We start from the raw sequence: 20859 nt of genomic DNA on the forward strand, positions 1-20859 counted from the left end.
ATTGTTTTCAATAGAGTATATTCACTTGAATTATACTTTTGAAATCTATTTCATTAGCCACCAAAGAATTGAAAACTTACATTATTCCCAGGGGATTTTCATATGGGTGTTTTAAACAAATATTTATGAGCCTTTGTCACTGAACTCCTGAACGGAATTGCTCAAGAAAGAAGAAACCTCTGGAGTAGTAAAATTCATCCAAGTGGCTGAGGATCCATCCTCATCAGAGCAGGAATGAGCAATAAGCAATAAGCAATAGCTGACACATTGATCACCCCCTGACTGACCATACCTGCTGACCATACCCATTAACCTTATCCACTGACCACATGCCACTCACCAGCTAAATGACCATACCTCCAATGACCACACCCACTGACTGTTGTCGTATGAAAAGTTACAGAGCAGCAAGAGAACAGCAACAAGGCACTCTCTTACTTGGTGCAAGAAGGAGCAATTTATTGAAGGAAGCCATGGCTTTAAGTAAGATAGTTCGTGAAAAACAGAATACAGAGAGTTCATTGGACAAATGGATCCAGCAGGTGTTTATCTCTGTTATGATTCTTTCTCTTATATTTACAGTAAAGAAAAAGTCTCTAGCCAGGGAAGACTCCTGGATGCAGCTGAAAAAGTTTCACAGCCTGAGAAAAAGACTGAGAACCTGAAAAAAAGGCCTGGCTGAAATGTCCCTAGGCCTTTTCAGCCTCGGAGCTTCTTTTCTCTTTCTCATGCTGGGAAACCTTTCCCATGCTGAGACAGTTTCTCAGCTCCAGCCTGAGCCTTTGCCAAGATGATAACATTTGGGAAAAACAGAAAGGAATTAATAATAAAGATTAAACACCTGGTGTTGACTGAGAAACAGTTCTCACGCTATGTCACAGAATTTGTTTTCTTCTATTGTCCAATGGACTGCTGTTCTGTTTGAGACTAGCAAACCACACTATAAAATGTAGTTTGCTCTTTCAATAAATTGCTTCTTTGGCCACACAGCTGAAGAAGTCTGTCATTATTTTATGTGACTCCTAGCGTGCATAGCGACATCTGGTGATATTCACCAAGATCGCACTCAACTTGTATGGCGTGATGGGGACAGTCTCTGAACTTCAGAGTGCGCAGAGCCCCCGCAGCGCGCAGCAGCTTGAAGTGGCCCGGAGCCCTGATCGAGCCTGGACAGCGAGAGCTGCAAGCAATGTTTTGGCTGTCTTTCTCCCCATCGAGAGAGGTACTCTGTGTTTTTCCCCCTCCCAGCAAAGCGGCTAGGTGGGAAAATCTGAAATAATGGGAAATTGTCTATCTAAGCAGGAGGAAACCATACTCTCAGTTTGGAGGGATGTTCTCGAAGTCTTGGACGCGCCAATTGTGGATGAGGAATTGGTTGCTTTGTTAGCGTGGGCCAAGGAGAGCGGGTTCTGAAGATCAAGGAGTGGCCTTTTCTTCGAAAGCTTGGGGAGAGCTAGGGGATTGATTGTATGGATCCCTGTGGGAAGGGGATGTCTCCCCTCTGTTAAACACCTGGTAATCATTAATCAAAAAATAATGGAGGGGGAGGAGGGCAAGGCAGGCTCTGAATGGAGCAAGGCAGGTTCAGAACAGAGCGAGGAAGAGTCTGTCTGCTATTTTGGGAATTTCCCAAAGCCGGAGCTGCCCCCCCATAAAGTCCCCCCGGGCGGAGCATTTGTCACTTAATGACTAACTCATCATTTGGGGTTGTGGGTATGCTTGGGTCTCAATGGATACTGGAGTACTCTGGCTGCCTGCAAAGTGTGTCTGCCCTGACCTGCGACATCAGAGAGAGGATGCAGCTGAGGCACAGCCTTCAAATGCTGACCAACATGCTGATCACCAGCCAGATTGTCCCTCTACAATCAGAGGATGAACTCTTTCTGTTCACTTGGAACTGTTTTAAGCTATTGGACATTGTTAGATGAGTTCTTTGAAATGTATTAGAAATTATAAGTCTGGTGAATGGTGGCGGGTTTTTTGTTATTGTATTAGAATTAAGTTTGTTAGAAAGGCACCAGGTGAGAAGACTTCCCTGGACACTTTGGGGTATCTGTGGATCTCCTGAGTGTTGTTTGTTCTCCTTTGCAAAGGGCCCTGTGGAGGATTACAAACACTTCTCTTACTTTTTCTTTTAAACTAAAATGGGGACCTGTGGACACCACTGAGGGCCCGGGCAAAATTTGCTAGGCCTTTTCAGGTTCCGAGCTCCTTTTCTCTTTCTCACTCCTAGTGTATACAGTGATACTAATGCAGTGCAGGATTTGAAAATATAAAGGCTAAAATCTTAAGGCAGCACAGTCCTCACTGAAGCAAGGGGCCAGTGTGAAGCAGCAGGGCTTTGTGGAACCAAGAGGCCGTTGTTGCATTACAGGGCCATGTGCAGCCAAAGGGCCGCTGTGATCCTGAAGGGCACCGTGGATCCATGGAGAACTTTGTGGCATTGAAAGGCCCAATGGAATAATGGAGATCATTGTAACACTGTGGTGTACCATGGAACCAAATGGCCATTGTGAACCTGCAGGGCCTCATGAAAGCAAGGGGCCATTGTCACACTGCAGAAGCAAGGAGAACATTGTGACACCGTGGGGGCCCATGGAACCAAAGCACCATTGTGAGCCTTCAGGGCCTCATGGAAGCAAGGAGAACATTGTGACACTGAGAGACCATATGGAACCAAAGGGCAAATGGAACAGATCTGGCTGGTTCTGCTTCCTGGGGGCTACCTCTCAGGTCTGGCTGACTTGGAACATTGAGGGCTGCCTCTCATCTGCCCCTGGAGAACTGGGGTCCTGTGCTTTCCTTCCTATGGAAAAGAAACATCCATCTTTCCATGTACCCATAGCCAAAATTGATACTCCCCCTGAAAAATTCCCTATATGCAAGGGTTCTCCCAGACAAATTCTGCCGGGACAGGATGGAAAGCTCTGTCTGGCCTTGGACTCTGGTGGTCACCTCTCATCTCAAGGAAGCCCTGAGGAAAGTATTTGAGCAGGTTTGACTACTGGAACATCAATGAGTCTTTCATTCTTTGAAAAACTCAGATGCTGTTCTGATCATGTGTCTTTTTTCTCATTGTGTACTATGCATGAAATGCTATTTTCAGCTAAAAAATATTATTCTTATCACACTAGAAGTGTTATATGACTCAAAGCACCTCCTGTACATATGGATCCAGGTCACCTGTATAAGCAAAGACAATAAAGAATCCAGCAGGAATTATTTGTCTCTGTTTCCAACTGTCACATCTCCTCTGGAGCTGCAGGTACAGCCCCAGCACTTAGGAGGGCTCAAGGGGTCACAAGCTCAGCTCCCACACAGGGAACTTGCAGACCCTGTGGTGCCCCTTTCAGCTTCAGTGCCCAGAGCCTTTCTGCAACCTTCCCCCTGCAGCTGCTGCTTCCCTGCAGCCCCAGCCATGGACAGCAGCAGAACCTGGTGTGTCCTGAGCAGCAGTGCCAGCTCAGGGCTCTGTGGGTAGCAGGGGCTGGGCCAGCAGCACAAGTCAGCCCGGCCAGCCAGGACATGTTCAGCTGGGGAAAGGGATACCCAGGGAGAGGAGCAAGGGAGTGTTTCTGAACCTGCAGGAATGCAGAGGAAGCTGCTGCTGCAGCACCAGCTCTGCCAGGCCCCTCTGTCCCTGCCCAGGGCTGCTGTGCAGGCCAGGGGAGAGAGAGGGGCTGGCCCTGAGCAGGCAGAGGCAGCCTGTGCTGGGCATCTCCTGGAGCCAGGACCATCAGTTCTGCACAGTCACTGAGCTCCATTTCCTCTGCCATGGGGAGCTCCAGCCCTGGGGCTGATGTGGAGGCTGACCTCCCTCTCTGCCCCTCAGCAGCTGCTGAGCCCTTCAAGGGGCCAGGGCTATGGGGCGAGTTCTCCCAGTGCTGGAGCACCCCAGAGTGGGCACTGCCATGAATCTCACACAAAATGGGCTGCTGGGCTGGGCTGGGCTGAGCTGGGCTGAGCTGGCCAGAAGCTGGGCTAGACTGGGAAGTGCCCAGGAGATAAAACCCACTTGTGTCAGCCGAGCTGTTTGACTCTGCAGGGCCAGGACACATTCCAGCACGTGTGTGGTGCTGTACCAGTCTCCTGGCAGGGATCTCACACAGGCAAATGCAGCACTGAGGAGGTTAGTCTGTGGCCTTGGTGGCATGGCCAGCCTGAGAAGGTGCCCCAGGCAGGACTTTGAGCATCCCTCCAACCTCTTCCATCAGCCACTTTCAGACCTGGGCACTCCTCCCAGTTTCTTGATCTATTTGTTCTGTGGTTATCTCCTTTCTCCTGCTGATTTCAGCACCGCTGTAGGGGCAGCATCAGCCCTGCCCAGGCTCCCTCTTCACTCAGCCCTTGGCAGACGCCAGAGCAGGGCTCTCTGTCATCCCTGGCATGGGTGGGTGGTGGGACTGGACACTGAGGTCTGGAGTGGACACTCTGGTGGGGAATGTGCCCACCCAAAACACTGCCTGAGCTGTGCTGCATCTGGTGAGGGGGATGTGGGGCCTCTGCTGGCCAGGGTGGCTGTGCTGCCTCAGGGACAAATGCCAGGCATGAGCCACGGCACAATGACCAGGAGGAGGATTTCATAAATCTGACCTCAGTGTGTGTTCATGTGTTTAGGAAAGCCAAAGCTCAGCTGGAGCTGATGGAGGCTGCAGGCAACATCCAGGGCAAAGTCAATTCAGTCACTGTGTTTGCAGTAAATGGCTGCAAAAGGAACAACCTGCTGCTAAATGAGGCAGGAAGGGGCAAATCTAGGATCATAGAATGGCTTGGGATGGAATCCTAAAGATTCTCCAGTTCCAATCTCCTGCCATGGGCAGGGACAGCTCCCACTGGACCAGATTGCTCCATCCAACCTGGCCTGAACTCCTCCAGAGGTGGGGAGTCTGCAGCCTCTCTGGGTAACCTGTGCCAAGGCCTCACCATCTTCACTGGGAAGATTTCTTCCCAATGTCCCATCTAAACATGCCCTCCTTCACCTCATGGCCATTCCCCCTTGTCCTGTCACTCCAGGCCTTTGTTGGAAGTCCCTTTCCAGCTCTCTCAAAGCCCATTTTGATGCTGGGATGGGCTCTAACATCTTCCTGCGCCTTCTTGTGCCCAGGCTCTCTCAGCCTGGCCCCAGAGCTGAGGGGTTCCAGCCTTCCAATGTCCACTGTGACACTGCAGGGTTCCTGTAACCAAGGGTCCATTGTCACACTCTGGAGCAATGGAGACCCTTGTGGCACTGGGGTGTCCCATGGAAACAAGGGACTGTTGTGACACAGCAGAGCCTCATGGAACCAAGGAGAGCATTGTGACACTGCAAGGGGTCATGGAATCAAGGAACCCATGAGACAGAGGGATCAGAAGTGTCTAATGTGACATTGTGGGGTCTCAAGGAGCCCAAGGGCCATTATGACACTTCAGGGCCTCCTGAAAGCAAGGGGATCATTGTGGTACTTCCAGGTCTTGTATAACCAAAGGGCAGAGTGGTACTGCAGGGTCTCATAGAACCAAGGGCCATTTTAAAGCTGCAGAGCCAAGCAGAACTTTGGGACACTGTGGGGCCTGATTGAATTGATGAGAATATCGTGACACAGTGAGACCTTATGGAAACAGGGATCCATTGGAACATTTGAGGACTCCTGTAAGCAGAGAGGCTGGGCAGGGCTGGCCATGGCTGGGAACAGGCCCTGAGCCCCGCAGGAGGATGGAGCTGGGCCACAGCCAAACTCAGCCCAGGGCAAACCTGGGCTCAGCAGCCAGGGCTGGCAATGTCTGGGGACAGAGGCTGGTGCTAACAAATGTCCTGGGCCCCTCCCTGCTCTGTGCATGCCACCAAGGACACAGAGCAGCCTCCTCTCTGGGCCACTTGCCTGTTTCCAATGCCTTCCCCAGGCGCTGGCCCTGCCCCACAAGGGCTGGGCTGAGTCCTGGCCCTGCACGCTCAGCCAGGCTGAGATGGGCACTGCTGGTGTCTCTGGCAGGCTCTCTCAGGCCAGCCCAGCTCCCTGCAAGCTGTGCCAGCTGCACTGAGCTCTGTACAGCACCAAGGGCCTCTCCCCAGCACAGCCCAGCCGGCTCTGGCCCCACAGCTCTGCTCAGGGCAGGGGGCTCTGGGCAGTGGCCCCACAGCCTCAGCCCCTGGCAAGGGCACAGCAGCTGCAGCTTAGACAGGAGTCAGCCCCAGCCATGGGCAAGGTGCTTGACCAAGGCAAAAGGAGGCTCCTTGTGTGCCCTGCTCCCCTCTCCCTGAGCTCCTGAGAGTTCTGCCACCCCTGCTGCCATCCCATCTGCCCAGGGCAGCACAATAGCCCCAGCCTTGGGACCCAGCAGAGCTGCTCCTGCTCCAGGCCCAGGGCCCATCCCAGAGCTGGGGCAGCCACAAAGCTGTGCCCATTTCTGTTCATTGCTGCTGTAATGAGGATGGGTCCTCAGCCACTTGGAGGTTGCTGATGAATTTTACTAGTCCAGAGCTCTCTTCTTTCTTGATCTCTTCAGTTAAGGAATTCAGCAACACATGCTGATAAACATTTGTTCAAAACACCCAAACAAGAAAAGCCCTTGGGAATAATTTAAGTTTTCAATTCTTTTGTGGTTAATTAAACAGATTTCAGAAGTGTATTTCAAGTGAATGTAATATGTTTTAAAAAATGGAGAGATAACTGGTTTGTGTTGTTGTTTTTCCTGTTTCTAGATCTAGTAATCTCCAATTGATATTGACTCCCAGCACTTTCTAGTGCAATCTGAATAGATATGAAAATCAAGATCCTTGAAGACTGACCATCAATATCACTTTGTCCCTACTCCCTCCCCAGCATTTCCCTCATCCAACCCCTGGGACACGTATGGGTCAGGAATGGTGTGGCCTGCAGGATCAGGGCAATGGGTTTTTTTCTGTGTTCGGCACTGGTTGGGCAGCACCTTGAGTGCTGTATCCAGTTCTGGGCTGGCCAATTTAGGAAGGACATGGAGGGGCTGGAATGTCCAGAGAAGGGCAACAAGGCTGTTGAAGTGTCTGGAATGCAAGGACAGTGAGGAGTGGCTGAGGGAACTGAGGATGTTTATCCTGGATAAGAAGAGGCTCAGGGGAGACAAGGTGGTGTCAGAGCACAGGTTGGAACTGATGATTTCCAAGATCTTTTCCAGCCTGGCTTATTCTGTGATTCTCTGAAACCACCCTTGGAGCAATTGCAGGATGAGCCCTGGGCCTCCTCTTCAGAAGGTCCAGCAGCCCAGGTCCCTCAGCTTCTCCTCACAGACCACAAAGCCCATCCTGTCAGTCCTGCAGAGCTTCTCCAGCCCTTCCTCACTGCCCAGAACAGGGAGACCCACACCCAGACACAGCAGCCCAGATGTGCCCCCTCGTCTGTGGTGCCTCTGGCAAGGGAGCAGCAGGAGGCACTGCAGGACCCTGCAGACAATTCCTGAAGTACTTGTAGGACGATCCTGCTCCCCAAGGGATATTCCCATGGTGCCAACTCAGGAACTGAAATGGGGAGTGGGGCCAGATAAGAAAGGGCAAAGAGGGATGGGCTGTTTGTAGGGGAGGGGAGAGGGATTGGAAAGAGGAAGAAATCAGAATTTTGAGAGAGTAAAGAAATCCAAGGTGAAGGAAAGGAAATGCTCAGGGCAGTTTGGGGGGTGGCTGCCAGGCTGCCCTGGCTCTGAGCAACAACGTCTTCAGTGGGACAGGAAATTCACAACTCATGGGAACAGAATTTCAGAGGCCTCCACAAAAAAAATCCTGTGTTGTTTCCCCACCAGTCCCCCAGCCCTTGCTGGCCCCAGGGGCTGATGGCATTTGTGCTCACTCAGCTCCATCTCCTCTCTGCAGCACTGTGCTCTGTCAGCAGATGAATTTGCCCCAGTCTCTGCACACAGACATTGCTGCTGCTGCCCCAGAGAAGGAAACAAAAGTGGCACCTCTGGAGAAAACTTTGCTGAGAGATCCTTTAGTTAATTTAAAGTCACTGAGGGTGCGGTTCCTCATTGACAGAGTTTGTGGTCATAGGGAAGGTGGAGAAAATCAAAGTGGGAAATGCCACAAAGAATTACATTTTTGTGGACAACATTAAAAGAAAAGTAGATAAAAAAAAAGCTTCAAATTGAAAACAACAAGAAGTATCAAAGATTACTTTTACTACAAGTGATATTCAGAAATTTGCCAGCACTTTAATGTTCCTGAAACCACCCAGTCATCAGTCTCCACACTGCAGCCTTGAGCTCCTGGTTTCTCAGGCTGTAGATGAGGGGGATCAGGGCTGGAGGCAGCACTGAGTGCAGAACTGACAGGGCCATATCCAGGGACGGGGAGGAGATAGAGAGGGGGGCTTTAGGTTGGTAAATGTGTCAGTAATGACGAAGAGGGAGACTGCGGAACCCAGAAAGGCATTCCCAATTAGAACAAGGCCTGTGCCCTCTCCCTGTCGGTCAGCCTTTTGGTCACTCCCACCCTAATTCCCTGTTGGCCCTCTGCCTTCCCTTGCGGCACCCCCGTGTCCCTGGGCAATTGGTCCCTAAGGATTTCCCGCCTGCTGATCACATGACAAAACCTGGAGCTCCACAAGCCCCTTCACCTTTGTTCCCCGAACCCTGGATCCATGCGAGGCTGAAATAAACATCTCTGTAAAACCGGCAAAGGCCTTTCCTGCTCCTTCACCCCAAGCAACTTCTAAATGCAACACATGGCGCTCCGAACCCGGACTCTTTTCCATGAATGCATCTACATCAACCAGCCCGAGACTGTTTTTTAATCTTACTGTGGTGAGTTTAAAACTCTGCAGCACTCTTTGCTTTATCTCTTTTTACTCTCGTGTGCTGGGAAGAGACTTGGGGTGAAAAAAATGACAGTAAGATCCATCTGCTCGCAGCGGGAAATTTATCTCCAATTTAAAAACATTCTTTGTCGCAGCAAATTTCAATTTTTGAAGGGGGATTTGAAACTTTTAGTATGCTGGCTGTGTGAAAATTATCTTAACGTTTCACAAAAATAATTTTTAATTTAAATGAGGCAGTGGGAAAATTGCAAAGTGAAGACTTTCTAGTAATAAAAACTCTACATTTGTTTATTTTAATTCGTCTAGGTGTTCAGCTTCCTAATGAATGTTCAGAAAATGCTGAACCCCAGCTTTTTCCGCATTCCCCTTCCCCTACAGCCCCTCTCCTGTTGCAAGAAAAGTTTTCTTGTTCACATTTTGCCCTCACTCCTGTTGTACAAAATGGCACAGACCGCGTGGCGGGACACACGGAGTCCCCTCCTCTCCCATTTTTTGTGTCATGCCCCTCCACTCCTGTTCGGGACCCTGCCCCCATGCACACCCTGCCCCCCAAGCAGCCGAGTGAAGCAGCTGCTGTGACAGAGAGCCTGTGACCACCCCACTGCTGCTGGCCACTCCGGAGCCACCCCGAAGCCAAAAGTGGCGCTCCGGCCTCAGAAGTTCCGCGCCAGAAGCCACAGCCCCAGCAGCAGCAGCAGCAGCAGCAGCAGCAGCAGCAGCAGCAGAGCCTCATCGCCAGCACAGCCACCGTGCCGCTTCCTCGCCTGTGCTGCCAAAAAGAGAAGCGGCGGAAGCGGCCCCCCGCTCGCCACCCGCACACCCCGCCCCGCTCGCCGCCTGTCCCCCGTGGAGCCCCACGCACCCCCTGTCCCCCGTGGTGCCCCATGCACCCCCTGTCACCCGTGGAGCCCCACACACTCCCTGCCCCCTGTGGAACCTCATGCACCCCCTGCCCCCTGTGGAGCCCCACGCCCCCCCTGCCCCGTGGGAAGTCCCTGTGCCGCTGGAGCCACCTGCACACTCAGCCCCGCTGGCGTGCACAGCACCCCCAGCACAGAGCAGCTCACACTTCTCAAGCTCTCCCGCTGCCAACCCACAACAAAAACAGCCCCTCTGACACCAGCACGTCCAGCAGCACAGACACGAACACAAACTCACCAGCAAAAGTAAAAACATCATTGCTAAAACAGTGTTATGAACTGTCAAATGGTTCACTGTAAAAAATAGATACGGATTCATCACTCGAAATGATACCAAAGAAGATGTGTTTGTTCATCAAACTGCAATAAAAAAAAATAACCCTAGAAAATATCTCCCCAGTGTAGGAGGTGGAGAATAATTGGAATTTGACATAGTACAAGGGAAAAAGAGCCTTCAGGCAGCAAATGTTACAGGGCCTGGTAAATTCCCAGTGCAAGGAAGCATTCGTGCACCAAACTGCAGCTACAATTCAGCTACTAGAAAACCTTGTCCTTCACACATCAAAGCCAACAGCCTTCAAGTTACAGCAGCAACCCAAAAGCAAAAACAGCACAAAACACCACTCAGCTGTCCTGGGGCCAAAAGTCTATTCCTCCATTTGCAAAACCTGCCAAACAAATACGTGCCTTCTGCCAATCCCTATTGCTTCCCTACTTCCCTCCCACTTTCCCCTTTTTCCATCCACAAAATAAGTCCTTTCAAAATTTCCCCAAATCTCATTACCCTTTCTTTATGTTCCCTCAAATTCCTAACCCCCTCTCCGCTCCACAGTCTCCCTCCCACTGGCATGCTTCTCCCTACCTTTGCTACCCAGCTGCCAATCTGTTTTCCCAAAGTTCCTTTTTAATACAAAGCTGGGGATGATATGGGAGGGAGAGAAGAAAAAAAATTCTCCCAAGGCAATAATCTATGTTTTTTCTTCAAAACTGATGATTTCTATTTAAAGTTTGTCAGGTACCCTATCCCCATTCTACCTCATACAAGCTCAATCAAAGTCACCAAAGTTCCAGTCCATGCTAAAGGATCCCCTTCCTTACTCAGTTTCCTGACAAGCCGTGCTGAAAAAACTTCACCTTCCTTCCTACCAGTTCCAAAATGCTTCAAAAATCTGTTCAAACACTGAGAACTCAAGAAATAGCTTGCATTTTAAAAATTGGCTTATGAATGCTTTTGATTGTTTTTGTCGTTTTGCGTTTTTTAGTTACCTTAATTTTACATTTAATTTTAAAATCCTTTAAAAAAGCCATTTTAAATAAAAAAGAAAAGGGGAGTTGTGGAGACCCAGAAAGGCATTCCCCATTAAAGAAGCTCCCTGTGCCCTCTCCCTGCCGCTCAGCCTTTCGGTCACCCCCACTCTATTCACCTGTTGGCCTTGTCACCCTAACCCCACCCTTGAGCACCCCCTGCCCCTTGGCAATTGGTCCCTAATGATTTCCCCGCCTTCTTATCCCATAACAAAACCTGAACCCCCCCCCCCCCACAAGCCCCTTAGCCTTTGTTCCTCGAACTCTGAACGATGCTGACCAGTGGCTGAAATAAACATCTTTGTAAAACCCTCACAAAGGCCTTTCCTGCTCCTTTACTCGCCTTCAACCCAAGCAACTACTAGAGGCAACATTTGGTGGTTTGTTCTTTTCTTTCCTTGGTTTCAATTTTTCGGTACTGTCCACAAGGAAATGTCACTGTATGTGCCATATTTTATTTTGTTACTCTCCAATTCAATGTGACCCACAGACTGTGACAATAAGGAGCTGTGCTCTTGGTGGATCCATTAGGCCCAGTTGTGTCCTAATGGACACTTGGTTCCATGAGCAGTGGCAATGTCCCAGTGGCACCTGTGTTCCATGACACCCTGCTGTGTTACAAGTGACAGTTTGTTCCATGAGATTCCATGGAGTTACAATGTTCACTTGGGTTCCATGCGACTCTGCTGTTTTGACAACTGACAGTTGGCTCCATCAGATTCCATTGTCCCACAATGTTCTTCTAGGTTTCAAGAGGCCCCTCTGTATCTCAATGGTCCCTTGCTTCCATGAGCCATGGCTTGGTCCCACTTGCCCCTGGGTTCCATGAAGCCATGCTGTGCTCACAATTGACATTGCTTCCATGAGATTCCATTTAGTCACGATGGTCCCCATGTTTCCGTAAGGCTGTGCTATGTCACGATGGACACTGGATTCTGCAAGAACTGGCAGTCCCAGAGGCACCTCTAGTCCCATGACACCCCACTTTGTTGAAGAAGAGCCTTGGATCTGTGAGATTCCAGGTTGTCCCAATGGTCTGCTGAATTCTATGAGACTGTGCTGTGTCATGCTGCACACTGAGTTCCACATGCCCTGGCACTACCCAAGTGGCACCTGGCTTTCATGAGGCCCCACAGTGTTTCCAGCTGTAGCTTGGTTTCCCAAGACTGCCTTGTGTCGCAGTGCTATCCTGGGTGCCATGAGGCCTTGGTGTGCAATAATGGAGCCTTGTTTCCACTGGGCCTGGCAAGGTCCCAGTGGCACCTGTGTGCCATGAGGCTCCACTTGGTCAAAGTATAGCCTTGGTCTGACAACGGACCCTTGTTTCCTTGAGGTTCCATTGCACCACAATGGTCTTCTTGGTTCCATAAGGCATAGTGAAACAGTGGACTCTTGAGTCTATGAGTTTCCATTCCATCACAATGGTCTCTTGAATTCCATGAGGCCCTGTTTTCACTATGGAACATTTGTTCCACATTTTTCCATTGTGTTTCAACTATATCCCATGCTCTGGGACACTGCAGCATGAAACAGTGGACATTTGCTTCCATGTGACTCTACAGTGTCACAATGGTCTCCTGGCTTTCAAGGGTCTCCACTTTACAAATGACAATTGGTTCCCCAAGGTCCCACGGCGTCACTGTGCTCTGCTGTGACTCACAAGGCTGTGCTGTGTCACAATGGACACTCGCTTCCTCCAAGGCTGGAGATGTCCCAGTGGCACTGGGTTTCCATCCAGCTATGCTTTGTCAGAACAGGACCTTGGTTCCATGAGAATCCATTGTGTCACAATGTTCTCCTTAGTTTTATGAGAGCTTGATATGTTGACAATTGAACAAGGAACCCTTGGTTCCTCGAGGTTCTATTAGACCACAGTGGTTTCCTTGGTTCCATCAGCCCTAGGTTTGTCACAATGATGCCTTGGTTCCATTCATTTCCATTGCATCACAATGGTCTCTTGGATTCCATGAGGCCCTGCTGGGTCACAGTGGAGCCTTTGTGCCATGAGTTTCCATTGTGACACAATGGTCTCCAGCATTCCATGAGGCCTGGCTGTAAAACAGTGGGCTCTTGGTTCCATGAGTTTCCATTCCATCAGGATGATCTCTTGCATTTCATAAGGCCCTGCAGTGCCATTAGGGAGCCTTTGTTCCATGCTGGTTGCAACAGGAAAGAGACCACTGTGCCACTGTGGAGCCTTTGATCCATGTGTTCCTATTGTGACACAATGGAATCCAGAGCTCTGTGAGGCTGCACTGTGAAACTGTGGACACTTGATTCCATGAGATTCCACGTTTTCACTGTCAGGAAAAATCCCTAAAGACAAGAGGTTTATGTCCATTAAGGAGACAGAGGAGTACTTCAACATAATTTGAAAAAGGGAGAGAGTTCACTGGGGCACACGCCCACAGGGTTTTCTCTCTCGAGGTTTCAGAAGGCGCAGCCTCATTTTATTCAAAACTTCCAGCTTCACGTGGCCTTTTCCTTTCCTGGCTGGCCAAGGTGCTAGGAAGGTACAACCTTCCTGACACACCTATCCCATATCACCCCTTGAACCTGGCATTTCCCCCTGAAGTTCAGGAGTTCAGCCTTGTGAAGACCCTTGTCTGTTTCAGGAGCCAAACTGTCTGGGCCCAATAACAAACCAGTTGCCCAAAGTCAGTAGAAACATTACCACTCATTTCAAAGGACTTAACATCCATCCTTTTACCCACCTAATGATTTGTAAATACATTAGCATACATCTTTCTTCTAACACTGATGTTTCCTGTGTATGTGACAGTCTGTTAAGCCCAGCCTTTTGCCTGAACTCTCTGATGTTGCATTTCCATGGACAGAGGTTGTTGCCTCTTCCCCCTTCCATGGCCAGGGTGGTGTTCAGCCATCTCCAGGACAGCGGGACCCCACCCCACACCACTGTGCCCTGGGAAGACAAAAGCCATCACTCCAAATGTCCCCATTTCTCTTTCTTCCTAGGCATTTGGATTTGCCAGTGGGGTTTGCTGTTGTTTACCACAGGAAAAAAAGAAGACACCTATGACACTGTGGGGCACATAGAACCAAACATCCATTGTGACACCACAGAAACTCACAGAACTAAGGAAAGTCCTGTGATACTGTGGGGCCCCATGTAACCAAACATCAATTGTGACACTACAGAGCATCACAGAACCCAAGTTCATGGTGACACAAGAAGGGCTCATGAAACCAAGGAATCCAAAGGTCTAATACAGATCTTGCATGGTTCAACCTTGGGAAGAAAAACCTCCTTGGTGGCATTTTGGGCTTGCCACACACTTAAGGAGGGTGTCTGTTTGTAATTGGGAAACTCAGGAGCTTTTGATTGCTTCAAAAAGACAAAAAGATGAAAACCCCTCTTTGCCTAGTACAGACAGTTCTCCAAGCAAAGCAGGTCCCAGTTGAGTGAGAACAGACAGGATGGGGTTGGGGAATATGGAGCAAGGTTGTGCACACTGGGTCAGATCTCAAGGCACAGCTTGTCTGAGCAGGCCAAACCTTCTGAGGAAAGACCTTGGGTCAATATCAATCACTGAATCCTGCAATCACTTCTGCTCTAAAAAGAAACAGTAATTAAAGACATCATTTAAAATAGAAATACATATTTCTTAGAAGCTCTTTGAAGTATTTCTCCATAACTGCAGCAGCAAACCTTCCTAATGAATGGCACTAGACCAGAGGGAAATCAAAGCAGAGACATGGTTTTATCAGGACTTGCTTGATCCCAATGAGCCCCGTGGTGCATTTAGTGCTGAGCCCTGGAACCTTAGGGCCTGAGAGGAGATTGCACAAACCTCTCCAGATGGCAAAGTCAGAAGAAAAACCCAAAGTGTCTCAAAGCATTAATGAGTCCTATTGAGATCCATCCCCAACACAGGCTTCTCATGGACTATTTGGTGGAGAGAATAAGAGGCCCTGATTGCCCAAAAACTTCTGAGACATGGAGAGGAAAGGAAAAAGGAAAGTACCTTAAAAAAACTGAAGTACCTTGAAGCATTAATGACACCCACTGAGTGTTGTTACTGAGAAGGGCTCTCAAGAGACTAATTAAAATGGATAATTGGAGGCCATGATTGCACAAAGCTCTCAGAGACTCCAAGGCAAAAGCAAAACCCAAAGTCCTCTGAAACACCTGCAGTCCTTGGGAGCATGAAAGAGCCCTCAGGACCATTCCTGACCAAGGCTCTCCAGGGACTGGTCCCAGCAGATCCCTGAGGCCACTGGGATGTGGGTGGGACACTGAGGGCAGCACAAGTGGTGACAGTGCCCAGCCTTGCTGGGGCTGTGCCAGGAGGCCCCAGTGCCTCAGGACAAGGTGTCTCCTCAGTGTCCTTAGTGGCACAGACCCTGCTGTGCCCCAGGGCACCAAGACTTGGATTTTCTTTGTTTCCACCTGTCAGCTCTTCCTCCAATTTCCTCCTCTGACTGGAACCTGGGGACACTTTCTCAGTTGTGTCCCTCAGTGGGATCCATTAAAACTTGAAGAAACTTTGGAGTTTGATTTTGACTTGGAGTTCTTGAGAGGTTTCTTCAGCTCCCTCTGAGGGACTGATGTTCAGGGATACATCCCCAACCCTCAAGAGGATTATTAAAGTCCTTTTGCTGTGTCTGTATTTCTGAGCTGGGCCAGGCTTCAGCACAGAGGCATCTCCTGCAAGGGCAGCACTGCAGAGAGACAGCTCTGCCCAGGAGCAGCTCCTGTGCACAGCCCAGCAGCAGCTCCTGTGCACAGCCCAGCAGGGCTGGGGCTCTGCCTGCAGCAACCCCATGCACAGCAGAGGTGCACAGAGGGGTTAAAATCAGCCTAGGCTGGGAGCACAGAGCACAGCTCAATGAGGGCTCGCTAGAGCAGAAATCCTCACAGTGTTTGAAACAGTCACTCTCTGGCTGTGGGAAGGTAAGCTGCAGTTCCTGCAGGGATCTCCTGAAGCTGGCACCTGCCACAGCTTTTGGGACCTTCCAGGACGCTCAGAGCTGTGCAGGGGATGTGGCCCTGGGCAGGGCTGGGTTTCCCTGCTGCAGCACCCGAGGCACAGCCCAGAGCAGCTCCCTGTGTCCAGACTCTGCTGCAGGACTGAGCAGCCAGGGCTGCAGCCAGGGGTGCCCATGGCTGTGCTGCAGCCCAGGGCTCTGTGCTGGGGTAGGGACTCTCCTGAATGCCAGGGACAGCTCTCAACCAGCCCGGGGAGCTGCTCCCAGTGCTGGGGAGAAGCTGTGAGGACAAGGAGTGACCCTGAGCAGGGCAGGTGCTGCTGTTGAGAGGAGATGGGTGGGGCAGGGCTTCTCCCAGCTCCAGACCAGCCTGGGCAGAACTCCAGAGAACACTTCCCAAAAGAAGGTGAGCCTGCTATTGCTGTAAAGATCAGGAGAATTCCTGAGAGTGTTTTGAATTTCCAACTTGGAGAAGGATAGAAAAACTGGGGTGATGACAAAGAGATTTTTGCTTTTTATGCACTTTTCATATATTCATAGCTCTGTAAAATACTATTACATAGTTATAAAATTAAAATTCTTAATTGACTCCATTAAACTTTTAATTAATTCTATTAAACTACTATTATCTACTTATACAACTATAATCTTTAATTGACTCTAGTTAATTTTCTAGCCTTTCTCTTAGATTTTAGAACAATAACCTGACCTTCTAAATACATTCCTGAAATAATATATAGTGTTATTATCAGGAAGAGGACATACAAGAAGAATGTTTTCTTGGGGTTTTTTTTTGTTTTTTTCTTTTTGTTTTTTTTTGTTTTTTGTTTTTTTTTTATCCAGAATGTGAGCAGTCATAAAATAATTGGGACAAAAAAGCCTTTGGACCTACTCCAGTGTGTTGACCCAGGGGTGTGCAACTGGAGAAACCTAATCTCCTATTGGATATTCCTGTTAAATATCCTAATTAATCAACATTAATACATTGTTTTAATTGGGGGCCGGGTGTTCCCCATCCCCACTGGGACACCTGGAAGCTTCCTATAAAGATGTGTTTTTTACTTTACCATTCTAACACTCTTGCAACGGTTTTTTTCTCTTCTGATTACAGACAACAGAAGGATGAGAGAAGCAAAACAGGAATTGTAATCCCAGAATCACAGAACATTCTGAGTTGAAAGGGACACACAGGATCACCAAAGTAATGTTTGAACATTTACAGAGACACCAGATCTGTAACTTTGTGTGGTCAGTCTCTCTGCTTGGAGCCTCCCAAAGGGCCTTCAGCTACTCCTCAGCCCTGGGCAGCACCAGCATTCCCTTTGCAGGGCCCAGCAGGGGTTTCCTGCTCTGCCCTTGCCCACCTGCAGACAGACCCTGCCCCAGCCAGGGCCCTGCAGACAGGCAGGTTTCTGTGGGACAGGTGAGGGCACAGAGGGTGGGATGGGCTCTGTGAGCCTGGCAGGGACAGGGCATTTCTCAGGAGGGAAATGTCCAGGCCCAGGGAGATGCTCAGGGAAGGAGAGGGGGCTGAACAGAGCAATGCTGGTGGCAGGAGTGCACTGTTGGTGTGTGGGAGGTGCCGTGCACAGCTGGGTATAGGAACACTGCCCTGAGTGCCCGGCTGTCTCTGCCCTGCCCTCCCAGGCAGCACCACAACATCTTCTCTTGTTCCTGCACTCTTCTGATATTGTCATTGTAAACTGCTGTTCTCAGGGAGGCTCTGGGATTGCAGCACTGAGTCAGGCACTGTCCTTGGGATTCCTGCCAGGCAGGAGTGTCCATGGGAATGGGGTGTCCAAGCTTCCCTGTGACCTGTGGGGCTGAGACCAAAGCAGTCCATGGGAAAGGGGAATGAGCTGAGCCTCCTCCCTGAGATCCCATCATGGACACACCTGGGAGTCTCCTTGCTGTGTTCTTCCAAGCCGTGACCTGCCCTCCTGGATACAAATGTGTGCCAGAGCCTCTTGGAATTCCCTGAATGTCCCACAGGGAAGTGCAGAGATGCCACAGCTGAGGAAATGCTGTTGGGTTTGCCATGGGAACCGTGAGTGTTCTTGCAGAGAGGAGTGCTGAGACTTGCTCAGAGACCTTTAGGGAAGGTGAGACATTAAGGGATCCCTCTGCTGTGAGCAGGGTCTGGTTCATCCCAGGGTGACACAGGAGTGTGATTGTGCTCTGATTCCAGCCAAAGATGCAAAACCAGGGCAGCTGGGAACTCATCCAATCCCTCACCTTCCCTAAGCCACAGGGAATCCTTTGCTTCTCACATCTCTCAGTGGCAAACTCTCAGTGCAGCAGAAATGCTGGGGATTTCTGACATCAGACAAATAGGAATGATGTGTGGGTAGGAAAAAGTTCCCTAAATCTCCTCCCTGGCACCAAGGTCCTTTCGATTTGAGAGTGCAGATGCTACTAAGCTTTTTTGCATTCACTGACAAATCCTGAATATCCAGACTTGTCCCTCTGCCAGATGGCCCCTAATCCAGGGCAGCGGGGCAGGGATGGCTCCTTGAGAGCTCCCATGCACAGGCCTGGCTGCTCCTGGCACACTCAGACAGCCCAACTGGAGCTCAGTCAGGGACCTGGATGAAGGTTTTCCCAGAGCAGGAACAAAGGTGGGTGGGTCACAGCGTGACAGTCTATAAGGAATGGCCCAGGTTTGGCTCAAAGCAGCCTCTGCTGAGTTGTCACTGTTCTTTATCCATGAACAGGTCCCCAAGGCCAGAGATAGCAAATGTCCAACAGCAGCTCCATCAGCCACTTCCTCCTGCTGCCACTGGCAGACACGCAGCAGCTGCAGCTCCTACACTTCTGCCTCTTCCTGGGCATCTCCCTGGCTGCCCTCCTGGGCAACACCCTCATCATCAGCACCGTAGCCTGCGGCCACCACCTGCACACCCCCATGTTCTTCTTCCTGCTCAACCTGGCCCTCACTGACCTGGGCTGCATCTGCACCACTGTGCCCAAAGCCATGCACAATTCCCTCTGGGACACCAGGAACATCTCCTACTCTGGATGTGTTGCTCAGGTGTTCTTCTTTCTTTTCTTCATGTCAGCAGAGTATTCTCTCCTGACCATCATGTGCTACGACCGCTACGTGTCCATCTGCAAACCTCTGCACTACGGGACCCTTCTGGGCAGGAGAACTTGTGCCCACATGGCAGCAGCTGCCTGGGCCAGTGGCTTGCTCAATGCTCTGCTGCACACGGTCAATACATTTTCCCTGCCCTTGTGCCATGGCAATGCCCTGGGCCAGTTCTTCTGTGAAATCCCCCCGATCCTCAAGATCTCCTGCTCATACTCAAGGCTCAGGGAACTTGAGCTTCTTGGTGTTAGTGCCATTTTAGCACTTGGCTGTTTTGTGTTCATTGTTTTCTCCTATGTGCAGATCTTCAGGGCTGTATTGAGGATCCCCTCTGAGCAGGGACGGCACAAAGCCTTTTCCACCTGCCTCCCTCACATGGTCGTGGTCTCCCTGTTTTTCAGCACTGCCACATTGGCTCACCTAAAGCCGCCCTCCATCTCCTCCCCAACTCTAGATCTGGCACTGTCAGTTCTGTACTCGGTGGTGCCTCCAGCCTTGAACCCCCTCATCTACAGCCTGAGGAACCAGGAGCTCAAGGCTGCAGCATGGAAACTGATGACTGGGAAATTTCAGAACCATTGAAATGCTGGCCAATTTCTGCAAATCACTTGTAATAAAAGTCACCTTTGAAAAAACTAGTTGGTATGATTCTCGGTGGTTTTATCTTTATTTTACTTTTCCATTTATGTTCACAAAGTATTGCCATTTTTTCTGTCCTTTTTGAAATTTTTATTCTCTTTATCTTTGGTGTGGCCCACAATCTCGGTCTAGGAGAAGGTGTGCTTTTGGTCACTTTAAATGAACCAAAGGATCTCCCTCCCAACCAAGTTTTTTTCCAGAGATGCCCCTTTTCCTCCCTTCTCTGGAGCTGCAGCAGCAATGTCTGTGTGCAGAGCTGGGGCAGATCAGTGCTGGCACAGCAGCTGTGCCCAGCAGCAGCAGCACTTGGTGTTGCCAGTGCTGCTCCCTTGTCACTGCCCTGCTGCCCTCCTGTCCCTCGTGTTGCTGCAGGGCCTGAGTGCTCTTGGGGCTGGCACAGCCCTGGGGGTGGCAGTGCCAGGGCTGTAGCAGGGACAGGCCATGGGCACTTCTGGGGCAGCACAGATGCCTCCGGGCAGGGCCTGGGGGCTCCAGGCTCCTTGGCCAGGCTCTCTCCAGAACAGTTGGCCAGGCCAATGCTGAGCAGAAAAAACCCCTGTGAGCAGCCCCAGGCTGGCCGTGGGCATGCTGGGGGCAAACAGCATGGCTGGTGCTCTGCAAGGTCCTGCAAGGGGGAGACCCTGGCAAGGAGCAGCAGAGCAGGGGCTGATCCATCCCTACTGTGCTGGACAGCCTAGGGCAGCGTCCCAGAGCGTCCTCATGCACCTGCCAACAACATCCCCCCTCTGCAGCCCTGGCCTCTCCCCCAGCTCACACAGGTGCCGCATCCTTGCAGGCATGGACACGGCAGCACTGGCTCAGGAGCCCCTGTTTGCACTGCACAGAGCAGGCATCAGCACCCCCATGGTGCTGCTGTGGGGAGATGGAGCTGAGTGAGCACAAATGCCATCAGCCCCTAGGGCCAGCAAGGGCTGGAGCTTAGGGGGGAAACCACTCAGGTTTGTTGGGACCTCTGCAGTCAGCCAGAAAGTTTGTTCCCATGAGCTGTGAGTTTCCTGTCTCACTGCAGATGTTGCTGCTCAGAGTCACAGCTTCCTTGTAACCACCCCCACACAGCCCTGAGCATTTCCTCTGCTTCACTTTTCCTTTCTTTCTTCTTTCCTGATCCACATTTACACCTCTTGCCCATCCGTGTCCCCTCCCCTGGAAACAGCCCATCCCTCTTTGTCCTTTC

The 20859-nt window shown here is 50.5% G+C and overlaps 1 protein-coding gene across 1 annotated transcript; it reads left to right on the forward strand.

Moving 5' to 3' along the window:
* Positions 1–1083: 1083 nt before the first annotated feature.
* LOC306815886 (olfactory receptor 14A16-like) lies at positions 1084–19607 on the forward strand (the record flags this gene model as incomplete). Its single annotated transcript, XM_079332398.1, has 2 exons — positions 1084–1222; positions 18724–19607. 2 exons carry the CDS (start codon positions 1084–1086, stop codon positions 19605–19607), a joined length of 1023 nt encoding a protein of 340 aa, XP_079188524.1.
* Positions 19608–20859: the final 1252 nt, after the last annotated feature.

This window comes from Erithacus rubecula (genome assembly GCF_903797595.1).
Source record: "Erithacus rubecula genome assembly, contig: scaffold_274_arrow_ctg1, whole genome shotgun sequence".
Classification (NCBI taxonomy): Eukaryota; Metazoa; Chordata; class Aves; order Passeriformes; family Muscicapidae; genus Erithacus; species Erithacus rubecula.